The 14,776-nt window shown below is 37.5% G+C and overlaps 1 protein-coding gene across 1 annotated transcript in view; it reads right to left on the bottom strand.

The window, feature by feature from the left end:
* LRBA (LPS-responsive vesicle trafficking, beach and anchor containing) overlaps window positions 1-14,776 on the bottom strand; it is a 419,275-nt gene that overhangs the window by 313,182 nt on the left and 91,317 nt on the right. Inside the window, exons 28-30 of the mRNA XM_009890761.1 lie at window positions 12,556-12,727; window positions 11,477-11,915; window positions 620-753 (exon numbers count right to left, since the gene is read on the bottom strand). Of these exons, the coding sequence (XP_009889063.1) occupies window positions 620-753; window positions 11,477-11,915; window positions 12,556-12,727 (745 nt within the window). The remainder of the gene's footprint in view (window positions 1-619; window positions 754-11,476; window positions 11,916-12,555; window positions 12,728-14,776) is intronic.

A 14,776-nucleotide genomic window follows, 5' to 3' on the forward strand; every position in this document is an offset into this window, starting at 1 on the left:
AGGATCTGATACTGGTCTTTGTTAAAGGCACAGATCCCAAATGCAGGTCTGCAAACTTCTATATGAGGGCATATGACACAAATACAAAGTAGTATGCAGGACACAAAGGTCTCAAAGGTTCTTTTGTCTGTCTTGATAATTTAGGACATGTTATACCAAATACACTCCAGTAGTTAAAAAAAAAAGTTTAAAATGCCATCTTCCCAGATTATTGGCACATTTTCCCCTAAGAAAATACAATCAGCAATAAGAATCGTGTTCTCATATACAGACAGATAATATATATACACACACAGTAATTAGTATTATAACGGCAATTAATGACTTAAAGTCTGAAAAACAACTGTTCTCATCTACAGTGTTTTGAGATATGGATAACTATTTAAAAAAAAATCTCAACTACACATAACACCTAACAAAAATCACATAAAAAAATCTGAAAAACAACTGTTCTCATCTACGGTGTTTTGAGATATGGATAACTATTTTAAAAAAAATCTCAACTACACGTAACACCTAACAAAAATCACATAAAAAACTGAAAAAAGCGAACGGTGAGGGAGGGAGAAGCAAGAGAGAAAGGGTTGGTATTTAAGTTGTTTAATCTACCCTTACTCACCAGGAGATTCTCCTGACAAATCCAGGGCTTGGGCTGAATCTAAAGAAGAAACCACACTGACAGCATTTGGAGGAATACCCACAGCAGCCGTAGAAGAGGAAATGGTTGATTTCTTCGGTGGTACAACAACACTCCTAGGTGAAGACAAAAGTTAGTAAATAATACTGTATGAAGGTTCACACATCATGATCCGCGTTTACACATCTAGGACACACACTTCTATGTCCTGCAAAAGCACTATTCCTTCCCTATTTTCTTCTTCCATCATCTTTAGCAATCTACCTTAACCTAAAGAACACTTGACCCTTGTTTAGTTTTTATGGTACACTTTACTATCTCATCCAGTTCCTCAAAATCCCTGCCAAACAAGTACACAATTAGAACATCAGCAGGATAAGTGACCTGCAAGTAGGTTTTACTTTTCACCTTAGTTTCCCTAAGATTTGGTTTTAAACTTCAGGCAACTATTTACAAAGATATTACAATATTCAAAATGAAAACATTAAGATAAATTATCAACACTGAAGGCTGCCTTGATGGTATACTAGTTCTGGTATTCTAATGCAGAACAGAAGACTAACTGAAGAAAGATATACTATAGCTAAAACCATCCTAACACATATCTGCGTGCAAAATCAAACATTCACACGTCTTAAAAATACAGCTAAGGCATGAAATTAAGTAGATCTTGTCAATCAAGTTTTACTTATAAAACAAATCAAAACATTCTTCGGAGTTGAAGAGAGAATCTCCATCTTTTATACAAGTTAAATGTCAGCCCTTATAGCCAGCATTAAAGACTACACAAGAGGAAAAGATGCAAAGTGACAAGTTAGGCATGGAGATTTATCTCACATTGTATGAAGACATCTATTTATGCTATACCATTTTCAATTAAATTGTAGTACTTTATTCCAAATACCTAAAAGGCCTTGTTAAGCATACGTTAAAGGCATTTTTAATTGCAAGTTAGCTCCATAAACATGCAAAACCCAGCTAATGAGGTAAAGAGTACAGCTGATATATAATGCACTCCCACAGCAGCGCTTACTTTTAATTACCTGGTGTTAACCGTAAGCCGAAAGTCTTCAACATTCAATTTATTTAATCACATCTTTTGTTGACAGTACTATAACTACACACTGGAAGTATTCCCTTAATAGCTTTAAAATATTCATTCTCTAAAGAAAGCAACTTAGAAACTTGACCCAAATTCAGGTGTGATAATAACAAAGAAAGAAGTTCTGTCAAATATTTCTAAAATAGTTCTTGCTAGAACAGGAAAAAAGGACTGTATTTGACTTCCTCCTTCTGTCCACAGGATGTCACAGAAGCTAGACCACGTTACTGATTAAATCAACCCTCCTTAATGGCAGGAGTAGGCAGGCACCATACTTGGAGGCAGTACATGTCATATCATTATAAGGGTGACTGCTAATGTTAACTATACACTAAAAAAATAGAAGCAACAACACCTGAGCCCCAAGTCATGATATGGTGCCTAAATCATGAATTTTGCTCATATGTTCATGGCAGGTTCCCTGAAACATGACCAATGCACTAAAAAAAAAAAAAAAATCATATATTTAGACCGTCTTCTAAATTATAGCCACATTACCAATTAATTTTGCATCACCCAGGTATAAGAAGGGGATCTCTCACTCAAGATTCTGTGACATTCACTGTCTGGAAACTGTTACTACTATTCTATAATGCACATTCAAGTATCTGGAAGGGTCTGGGAAATTAATACATGTTTACCGAGTACAAGATGCACCCACACATAGTAAACTTATGGACATTTCTCCGACATTCATGAACCAGCACTGAAGCCCAGGTGTGTTCCTTTCCCAATTTTAAGTTTTATTTACTGTATAGCTATACAATTCAAAAAAACACTGATCAGTAATATTAAACCCAAATTGTACAGACATATTACATATACGTGTCTATTCATGTGGAGTCTGAGATCTCAGTGCACGAGCTGGAAATATTTTTTGCACACCCACTAAGTTACAGAAACAATTATCCATTTGCTGGTAAGTAATACACACACAATTATATTGGATGCAAGGTGATATGGGAGAATGTTTCGTGTCAAATTTTGGTGCCCATGTAGATGGCAATTGTGCAAATATGGGTAGCATCTGTTCAAAACATATCATTCATATAATTAATTTGAAATTGGAAAACACTAAATTACCTTGAGGGTAAAAACAAATCCTCTCTAGAAATTTTCTGTTTCCAGGACTTGAAGTCAATCAGAATTATCCCAAAACATCAAATCAGAATAGCTGTGCCTTCTGAATGCCTACGAACGCTACTCATCCTACTCTGACTCTACTAAGAGCCCCAGGAACTATGAAACAGGTGGTATCTTAAGCCCTAAAGGGCATGCCAGACCCACACCTTAAAAAAATTGTACATAAATGGCTGAACTTTGACTAATCATATATTAGAGTCACCGCCTTACAGCTGGAAAATACAGAAATTAACGTACTGGAAGAACTAAGATGGAATTTTAGAACAGGAGTAATTTTTAGCATTATTACAAGAAGCTCTTCACAGGGCAAGTAACAGTTCTGAACTGCATGGGAGCATTCCTTCACTGTGTGCACATGGACCTGTTCCCTTAACACTGCTCATCTGCAGCTGACAATGAGTGGAGACAAGAGAAATCCCAGCTACAACAAACTTCCATTTTCAGCGTTGTTTCTGACACAACGCTACATATTACCATCCCTTCCTGTAAACTTCTACTGAGCTTCAGCATGAGTAAGCGTAGTTGCACTGAGGGAGTAGTTTCAGCAAGGTACCAGACTCGCCAGAACTACCCAAGGAGAGGTGCATTCAAGCAAAGGGATCAGGCTTTGGTTTTTTTTCCTGGGCTGCGACAGACAGCAGTAAATTTGTAGAAGTTCAGGAATACAAATACAGCCGCTACTCTCATCTTCAGTAACTTACTTTCTATGAAGTACCTAAAAAGGAATTATATTCTAACACTTCCATTATATTTCTCCGTCTCTAGCAATGGCATTTGCTTTAAAGAACACACTCTGATTACTAGCACCAGGAATATGGCACTAACACACAGCTGCAAAGTAGAGCCGTTAGCAGGCCTTTTTTTCTTTTTTTAATTACCCAACATCATTCCTTCTGCTTTGATTCAAGGAATAAAAATGAATAAGTACAGACTTCAGACTTCGAAATACAGAAAAACGTATGCTGCCTTATAAACAGTACACATGGGTGTGCACATGTATTCCAGACACAGTCACCACTCGCTTTGAGCAAGAGACACTGACTCTCACAGTTTTCTGAGAAACTTTATCATATCCCACTGAAAAAAAAAAAAGTTTTAGCTTTTAGCTTAAAAAAAAAATATTTTTTTTTTAAAAAATCTACTTCATAAATTCTACGATAATTCCTATATTTAAACGTCACTTTAGATCTTGATCCCCTCTGTTATAAGCTTGCTTAAGGATTCAGAGTGTTCACGGTGCACCACAGCCAAAGACTTCTGCTGTGCTCCATAACTATTCAGCAAGATAAAAGGCAACAGCATAGGGGCTGGAGAAATTGCTGCTTCACATTAAAACATCTGACCCTTGGAAGAAAACAGAGGCTTTGAACAACTCACCAAAAAGCTGTTTTCTAGCCTCAGACTAGTTCTGAATAGAATTTATTTTAGATAGTGATCTTCAACAGTCAACTTAAATGATCCCAATTTTTCCAGCCAAAATAAAATAAACAGTATTTCTAGTGAGGAAAGAAGGTGCCTTCTCCTGACAGCTGTGTCAATCCAAAGCACACAGCCAAAAGAAGGGCTGGATATCGTCCAAAAACGTGATGTAAAGAAACCTCAAGCCCTGAACATACTTTCTCTCTGTCTTCTAGTCAGTTGCCATGACCTTGTAATTCAAAAAATCCTTAAAATAGTTCAAGAACAACAAACCAAAACATCAAAGCATCTTAACATAATTATTTTATAGCTACGCATTGCTGCATTATTCCTAATGTAATATTTACTACTATGGATGTCTTCCCTTTCAACAGTGCAACTGACCATTGGTACAGTTGCAGGATTTGTTTTACGAGCTTCCATTTCAGGCCTTCGTCAAGGTATGAAAGTGCGGCTCAGCAATCACATGCAGATTCATATTTACCACATACTGGAAAGCAAATTAAGATATTTGAAGCATAAACATTGGGTCATGTTTCTTTATTTACATTCTGAAATTCCAACATTTTTCCTTCCTTGTGTAGTAATATGATATTTTCCCTGAATATTTAGGTGGAAATGCAACTGTGTTCAAACAGAAATATTTGCCATTAACCATCAATGTTCCTTTGTGTTCTTCTTTCAAAAGATTATTTAAATGCTAATATAAGTAAAATGACTGCAACTGGCAGATAGAATGTATGAGACAGTGGAAAATCAAGATTAAATATTGCAGTAAATAAACTGTGGAAAACATGGAGTGTTTAGCACATTATTAAATCAGGTAAATTTGTCAGAGAAATGTCTTAAAAAATAACGTGTTTCAACTTATCTCAAGAAATAGGGCACTTGCTTTTAAAGAGTACACAGATAAGAGTCTTTTTTTGTAGCTAACTGATAAGCATCTCTTAAAACGTTAAATATTGCTACACATGTGAATAAAATATTCATCAATAAGTGGCTTTAGAGTATATTTCCTTAGAGCTACAAAAATATTGTATTTTTAAAAACATCTGTAATCATACATTAACTTCATCAGAATAACAAGGCACGTTAAATAACCTCACACATGCGTAGGTGTGTCACATGGAAGAAAACCATCAATGTATTTTACTCCTTAACATTCACATTATCAGACCACTTCAATTCACTCTATGCTTTTGGGCTAAATTTGTATATTATAAGATCCATTATCATAATATTCAGATACAGGAGAAAAAATAAACCAGAAAAATTGCACAAAAAATATTCTTAATGTGTATCTCAAGCAGATTTCAAGCACTGTGGTAAAAGTGATAGGGTAGTTGGCTCATTTACACGACTATATTAGATGTTTGCCTTTTTTAACATAAAATCAAATATTTAAGGTTTAAGGGAGGAATTTACAGCACGTGAACTGATAAACGTAGGTCAGGCATAGTGAGAACTAGCCACCATAAATACATCTTAGCCAGAAGGTCAGTGTGTTATTAGTCCCAATTATGCTGAAGTGTAAGAAGCCTTCGTGTTGCAGACAATTATTCACTGCTGAATGAGCACAGACCACTGAGCTGAACACTGACTTCCATCACAGACAAAGGCTTACACAATAATGATCTATTCTGCCAAATTCTATAAGGATTTACTTAAGGAAAGCTTTCTTGGTTTCAGATCACTGACTCTTCTGTTTCAATAAAAAGATACAAAATATCTCTAAGTATCTCCTAAATTTTGAGTACATTTTCCTAAATATTTATTTTTTTGAAGTTGGCACGACTGCAATTAATTTTAAATATATTTCAAGTTACAAGTTTTCCTTGGGTGCGAATCAAATATTCCTAATACAACACGGGCCAGGCCAAACTGATGACCTCACTATAATTTAAAAATACTTACATGAGCTCTAATTCGTTTTGACACACAGGAATTTATACAGCTTTAATTCTTCGCATTCCATTTTTTAGCATTGAACAGCAACACAGGTGACAGTTTGTCTGTTTCGCTATGGGATAATGGTTTTAATTCAAAACCAAAAGAAGGTAGTCTTGTGCCAGGTTACCAGAGCAATGCCCACCGCAGGGCTCCTATGCAATGAGCAAAAGACCAATAAAGAGAATCAGAGACTTTTTACCTCTACTTAGTGAGCCAGGAAAGCAGCCTGCCATGTCAGTGTCATTCTATGGGCTCTGCTGTCTGTAAATAATACTCATTCTCTCACATCTGCCTTGAAATACCCAAGAAGAAAGGAAGAATAAGGGACTCTCAAAACCACGAGAGATCAGAGTGAGCGGTGGGGGGAAGAAAAGAGATGATAGAAAGAATACAATCAGTTTTGTAAGATAACTTTAAAATCAGCTGGGCAGGGAGAAGATTTCAAATGGTTTGCCTCTTCAGCCCCTGCAGAATCCAAATTGTTGGTGCGCCAAAAGAGCTGAGCTTCTCATCACAGCATATGCACCTTGATCTACAGATTCCCCATTCTTATATTCTGTCTCTACCTGTACCTGGTAGACTAAATCTTGTCAATGACAAGTTTATTCTTTTTACATCTGAGGTCCAAATCAATGAAGTCTAAAATTTATTCATTCCATATAGAAAAAGGACTTTGATTAAATTTAACTGAAATACCTCAACCAGTCATTACAAAGGCATATGCATGCCACGGACTGACAAATGCATAAACATAGGCTGAGTCAAACTAAGCAGCTTATAGACGATGTTCCAAAAAGATAAACAAGCTTATTAACATATCTGTTCTGTAAGTTTCAGCTTAACTGCAGGTTTAAGACCTATGGTACAAGACCATGATTTAAGAGCCTATATTCCTCTGAACCCTCAGCATCGGCTTCCTATAATGACATGATTATCGAATGTTTCCACAAAGAGCAGCAGAAGCCAAGAGAGACCGAGGTTTTATTTTAAATTGCACAGTAAAAATGACAAGTGACAGGTTATAGGTTTTATCTGACTAACTGAAGAGAAATGTCTTTTTTTTTTTTTTTAATCCTAAACTTCGGTTATTTTTATTTCTATTTAAATTTGCTTGCAATACCACACACAAACACATAAACACACACCCCCCTCTTTTTCTACAAGATTACAACTAAATAAGAAAACTTCTGGTTTAGGACACACTGAAATTGGAACATTAATTCATGTCCCTCTGGATTTTGGGAAAAAGCCAATGCAAGTCTTGAACTTTATCACGATAAACCCCTGGCACCCACTAATCACAAGATTGCATCTTCACATAAGATAAGGGGAAGATTTTTGGCATGGGAACGAACACATACACCTAGTTGTTTGCAAAGGCTTGCAACCTGGCAGCCTTTCAGTAAGGTTTCACTCACATAGCTGTTACTGTATACTCTCCAGCTATGGCTGGGAAGTTGATAATCCTTAAGATATGAGGAGAGTTTTGATTTCTGACACAGCATTCCTGAGATAAATGCAGGATCAGAGAGATGCTTTGAAATTCCCAGAGATACCCCACTGGTAAACTGCTACATGGGAACAACTTTTAACAAAGTGTCTTTAAAAAGAAAGAAAAAAAAGTTAACTCACAGAACTTGCATTTGCCGTCAAACAATGTATTAAATGTAAACCAGACACAGAAAATAAGAGAGCATCTCATAGCACGTTTTCCCAAACTTTCACCTCAGTATTTTTGTCTACTATTGAGCTACTATTTCCAACTCTATTACAGTTTCTTGTAAAAAGGTTTTTCTTCCCCTGATACAATTCCTTCCCACTATTGTCCCTAGGTGTCATTTCAGAGCATACACTAGTATTTTAAGCAGAGTTGCACTATGTAAAGATACAGTCACCTTCAAGTGGTCATGAAACTTTCCTGTCTATATAATTCTAAGTATAAATGTTTCATATACACAGTTATTGTTTTTGATTAGCTGATTTATTAGCTAGTTAGCAACATGCCTTATCATAGATCAACATATTTACCAGAGATGCAAGATTGTGCATGTCAGTACCAGATGATAATTGACGAGAGGTAAGACTTCTACATCATTAAGTACACTTTTGTCTACCTGACATACCCACAAAAGGAAGGACATGAAAAATTAAGCCACCTAGAAACATAGAGCTGCTGACATAGTGAGGTCACGTGCAACTGCTGAAGGGCAAAATATTGTATACTAGTTCATGACCTTTTCCTCACATTTTTAGCCCCACCCACTAAACACAGAAAGTCATAGGAAACTAATACCCGCAAGCTATCACTGTGGAACAGTCCAGATGGCGACACAAACCCCTCCAAAACCCCTTGCCCTCTGCTCTTCCATTCACAAGCACAGCACTGTCTACTGCTTCAGTCCATGCACCCTTTTCATTCCTCAGTATACGTTCCTTCACCAGACTAGCTTCCTTTCAGTATCTGATACAGTAATTATATCTCAAGATTAAGTGAGAGAATGCTGAGACTTAAAAATGGCTGGCACTTCGGAGGTGGGAAGAAGAAAGAAAAGTCCAGCTGGGACAGTGTGGCACTGGAAAAGTAAAAGAGCAAAACAACAAGTAGTTCAACTTTTCAGTGACTTGCTTTACAAAACACATTGCAATTTAAGTGGGTTTTTTCATTTTTTGAGTGACTTGTTAACTATACAGAAAAAAGAACACACAATTGCAAGTGACTGAAGGGCTGCTACCAATGCCCAGTATTTCACTAGTGTACATGTTATCAAATTAAAATCACAGTTTCCTCTGAGAAGAAGGTTTTGTAGGCGTAATCTACCTGTGTCAGATATCAGGACTGCAAGTGCCCAATTACTTCCTGTCTAGTTAACCTGCGTTACACCAATTCAAATCAGATTTGCACAGGCAGCACAAATCTTCAGTTTTAGCAATAGCTAAAAAAATAATTCCTAAATGCAGCATGCACTTCTGTACCAGATCTCCAGACAAATGTTATTTTGTTGTTCAAATCTCTACCGCTCAGCAACGAACAACAAGAATTTCCCGAGGAAAAACATTAGTCACTGACTAAAACATCGTGTTATTTCACATCAACTGCCCAATTGCCGTAAAGAGCAATGATAGGCCTCAACAGGGAGGTGCTGAAAGTAGTTCGGCAGCAACAGGGAGAGAGGCATGACAAGTTCTAATTCAGTGTTCCTATTCTACCAGATTTCCCTCTCTGCCTCCATCCTCCTACTGCTCCCAAAACAAGTCTTCCTGTTTAGCATCACAAGCAGAACACAGTGTTTACTCTGAGACAAGAGCAAGGGGGCCAAATGCATACATCATCTGTGTCTAATCTAGCCAGACAACCACCACCATCTCTTCCCCCACTAGTGATATGGCAATCTGAGCTGAGAAGACACATTCTGACAGCTGTATCCATACCCCTGGCAGAGACGCCCTCCATCCTTGGGTCATCCAAGTTGGCTAGTTTGAGCACAGCAGCCATAGACTGCAAAGACATCAGAGCCAGAGAAAGTTCAGGAATAAGAGAGCATCAGATACTGGTATGGTAACAAAGGATCCCCTTGCACCAGACCAACTGTAGGATTTCTGGATATGATTAAGGCTTTTCTAGAGGCAGGGAAGAAAGCATTATGGGATTCTTTCTTTTGTTCTCTGCTTTCTTTGTTGTTTTGGGGAATCCTGGAGAGGTAAGTCAGTAAGAGTAATAAAAGCCAATGTGGTCTACTACCCTTGAGAAAAGATAAGGAGCTAATGAGACTGAGATGTAGGGGACACCAAAATTATTATCAGGAAAGAGGGTCTTCAATCTAAAAGGAAAACAAATAGAAACAAAGCAAGAATGCCCTATTTTAAATCCATCGTGGCATTCCAGTATTAAGAAAGGCAGATATTTATTAAAATAAAACAAAATTTTAAAAGCTATTATAACAACAAAGCAAATCTAACAGCTTAGGGATATATTTGGTGAACGAAGCCTGAAAGATTTCAAGTAGGCAGAACACAGATGCATTTCCATAAATGAATATGGGAGTATTCTGTAGGTGGAAGGACACCTAGATGATTACTCCATTGTTTTTTTGAACCATTTGTAACTACTAAACCAGTATTCTTTTGCAGGCCGACAGTAATAGAAACTAGATACAGCTTCATGATCAACACACAAGCTAATCTACACATCGCTACATTAAGTTATTTAATGTCTGTTTTATTTCCCCAGTTCAAGAAAGACAGGGAACTACCGGAGAGAGTTCAGCGGAGGGCTACAAAGATGACCAAGGGAATGGAGCACCTCTCATGAGGAAAGGCTGTGAGACCTGGGTCTGTTTAGCCTGGAGAAGAGAAGACCGAGAGGGGATCTCATCAATGCTTATAAATACCTAAAGGGCGAGCATCAAGAGGATGGGGCCAGACTCTTTTCAGTGGTGCCCAGTGACAGGACAAGGGGCAACAGGCACAAAATGGAACACAGGAAATTCCATCTCAACATGCGGAAAAACTTTGCTTTGAGTGTGACAGAGGACTGGAACAGGCTGCCCAGAGAAGTTGTGGAGTCTCCTTCTCCGGAGATGCTCAAAACCTGACTGGATGTGTTCCTTTCCAACCTGCACTTGGTGAACCTGCTTTGGCAGGGGGGTTGGACTAGATGATCTCCAAAGGTTCCTTCCAACCCCTACCATTCTGTGCTTATGTGATTCCCGAGTCCTTTAAAACTGACTAAATATGCACAGTACAGCAGCACTCATCTGTAAGTGCTGCAGTCAGGAACAGGAGAACAGGAAAGACACAAGAACAGCCTAAACCCTTGATCTTTTATTTGACTCTTGTAGTCATTTCTAACCATTTTATTGCCCCATTTACCATATTGCTTCTGAGCTGTAACATGTACAGAAACAGAAGAGTTAACTCTTACGAAGAGGTGCTAGCTTCAAGACCTTCGAGTATAACCCAATCACCAGTTATTTTTCATTTCCACAGCCTTTGTTAGCCTAACATAGCCTCCCATGAATTGCAGAGCATACCTTCATGATGAACCTATGTGATGTCGGTGGACTTTGTCATCAAAGGTTCTACTTGTAAACCAAAGCGTCTTGATAATATTAAGTACTAGATGACACTGTACATGAGGTCTGGTGAACTGAAATGTGAATTTTTCTGTTTCTAACAGATATCTTAAGCAAAATGAAATAGCCCAAATATTTCAGAAGTTACATTACCTGTCAAAGGAATGGAACTGTACAGGCTGCTCAGCAGCTCCATCACCAAGGACTCCAAGGAAGGTTGGTGGCAGAAGAGCAGCATCCACTGCAGTCCCATCAGCTGGTGTGCTTACCAAGCTTCTCAGGATGTCCTTTACATTGACATTTTTTGCAGCTGGCACAGAAGTTGCAGGCTTAGTATCCTCAGTTCCTGTCTCAGTTCTGCCCTCCTGAGACTTATTTACTTCTAATGAGAGTGTGCATAGTACTTCACTGATTGCATCTGGACCTGCACTGACATCCAGAGGTCCTGTTTCAGCAACACTACCAGAACTGTTTGTATGCCCTGAAGCTGGTTCCTCCCCAAGACCAGAATCCCTTCTTCGTACAGATGCTGTACTTTCTGAATCCTCAGTGGAGGCTGAAGCACCAAGAGCAGCAGATGGGTTTCCCACATCTGTTCATATCAAAAACAGAAAACACATTTTAAGTTCATTAACAGAATTACATTCACCACATTGCTCCTAAAGAAGTAACACCAATAGGTGATAAGTGAAATAACACAGCTATAAGTATTTCCTCTTGCCTACTAAGAGATTTAATATTGTCTATAAGTATTTAATAGGAAACATAGAACAGAAAAATTTCGTCTTAATTTCTGAGAAGCCTGAAAAGTTATAAAATCCAAAAATCGAGACAAGGAAATAGAAGATATTGACTTAAAAGTCAAAGAATGAAAATTAATTGATTGCCCTAGAGAAGAATAAGAGAAAGAAGTTTTATAGTGGAACCAAAAAGCTACCAGTCTATGCTTCTGCATGCTTAAACTTAAGCAAAATAGTAATGTTTCTACAACAAGCATTCATGAATACTTGGCTATTTCAGTGAGATTAACCACCTTTACACAACAAAATCTACCTATAGATTAGCTTCTTCACAGATCACAAAAAGATACTCATAAATACTAAGGCAAATCGCATAATGATGTTTAAGTGCTTACAATGCACTTATTTCTACACAATCTCACATTGACTTCTACAGAATTTTAAGATGCATAAGCCACATTATTACATTTGGCCAAATAATTAACAGTTCACCTGTAGCAGAAGTTTCATTATTTTCATTCTCTGATTCCTTGAATGACTGGCTATGGTTTGGTGGTCGTCTTTCATTCTGGGGTTCCAGTATATCTCTGTATTTCGAAACCATGAGCACAGAAATAAAATACACAACAGCCAAAGCCAAAAACTGAGCCTGTTTACTATCCTCCTGTAAAGAAAGAACACACACACGTATTTTTCCATTACAATTTCAGCAGCACGTTTATTTTTCTGTAAAGTATGCCCAGCGCTACCATAAACAGACCAAGAGTAAGCTGATATGTCAACAATGGAAGAACAATATTCTCTAGTCACAGCTTGTCTCACCTATAAAGCTAGGGAATACAGCAATTGTATTCAAGTGGCACTAATCCTTTCATTTTTCATTTACAAATATGACAACTTTGACTAAGGTTGTGTGTTTTGACTACATGCTTCGAATTAGTGCAAGGACTAGGTCCCTTTTATTTACAGGTGTTTCCTCTATTACATTTCCTCAAATGTGACAAGACATTAACAGCATTTGCTGTGAAGTACACCCAGGCAAGCTTATTCAACAATGCTGTAAAAGCATTTATAAACTATTACATATTAATGAAGGAAGTGGAACAAATTGTAATTCCAGAATCAGTGTGAATGTTTTATTTCATCATCAGATTGTCCAGATGGGAGTACTGTACTAGTACAATTTCAACTAGGATTGGTAAATATGCATTTGCACTACAGCTATAACTTTATGAAGAGATTTTTAAGAAAGTCTTAAAAACAAATCTTGATATGAAGTATGCCAGGTACCTCCCCAGAGTACTCAGTCACAACTAGTGAAACAGAGGAAAGAACCATGTCCGAGATCTCACTAGATAATATGATTTAGCCTAAGCCTGTGTCCTATGGCTGCTGAAGGAAGAAAAGCCATGTACACTTTGGGATCACAGGAGAACTGACTATTTGGATCCTCGCTGACCAATTAGTAAGAGAAAGGGTATTTGGAGAGGGGTGGGTGTGTGTCCCCACCTTTATTTACATAAGTGCTCAGGTAGCATTCAATTTTTCCCTCTGAGCAGTTCAAGAAAGTAACTTAAACTACAAAGCTCATTTTATCATGATTGTAGTGCCTATTGAAGCCCCACATTCCATGAAGAGTTCTTTAATAAGCTGTACTGGAAGAAGTTTATGAGAAGTTCTATATTAAGAACTAGATAAAATAGCTGGATCCTATCTATTATGCTGAAGAAACAACCTATATTCCCTTCAGCTTGACCAAAATCCTGAACTTTCATAGAACAAGACAGAAACAGTAAGCTAATAACAGGCAAGCACAGTGCAAGATTGATGGAAGTCTCCTACAATGGTAAAGACTACAAAGAATCTTCTTGCTAGATGAATTTTTGCATGAGAGTTTCCAGCTGTACTTAATAAAGTTGTGATCCCGTGAACCACTACCGCTTCCTTATTTTTTCTGCTATGTTTGTAGAACTCCTTGAAATAAGTTCCTGTACTACTGGAAGTACTGGTACTGGTGAATAAGTGGAATCCACCCGAGTTCCTCCTATACAAGTTCAAATCATGGGAATCACAATTCTATGTGCTGAACATAATGTAAGAAATGGCATGCAAATCAAACAAAATATTTAGATGCAAGTATAAGCGGCTCAGATAAAAACTATTCCAAAATAGATCTTTTAAAGTCTACTTTTTCCCCACAGTAGCCAAAAAGCTGAATTATTGCATCATTTTACATTTATTTGTGAAACAGAAAACCTGGTGGATTAGATATGCAAAAAAAGCAGAGGTTGTGTGTGCATACTGGGTTGTTTTGGTTTTTTTAAGAAAAAAATGAGCACACAAGATGTGCTTAATTGTGAAGATTGCATTATCAGGTTATTTTAGTTGCCACCAGTATGGAAGATTCACTTCCTGTTACTCTTTTGCACACTGATACTGAAGTAGGGGTTGAAAGAAGCTTGTTTCAATCAATAATTGCTGTAAAGATAAATACCAAAAGATCCTTCGCTATTCTGGATAAAACAAAAGTCACTGTGTAAGTCATTATACTTGCTAAATAGTCCAATTATTGTAAAATAAGTTCTGGAGTCCAAGCTTGTGGCCACCAATGACTCATAGCCATTATAGCTGCTGTGTTTGCTTACAGAGGGGGTTTTTTTAAGCAATCAATCTCAATTTCCTCAATATCAGCTATAAAGTTGCTGACATAGGG

This window comes from Charadrius vociferus, unplaced genomic scaffold (assembly GCF_000708025.1).
Source record: "Charadrius vociferus isolate BGI_N301 unplaced genomic scaffold, ASM70802v2 scaffold178, whole genome shotgun sequence".
Classification (NCBI taxonomy): Eukaryota; Metazoa; Chordata; class Aves; order Charadriiformes; family Charadriidae; genus Charadrius; species Charadrius vociferus.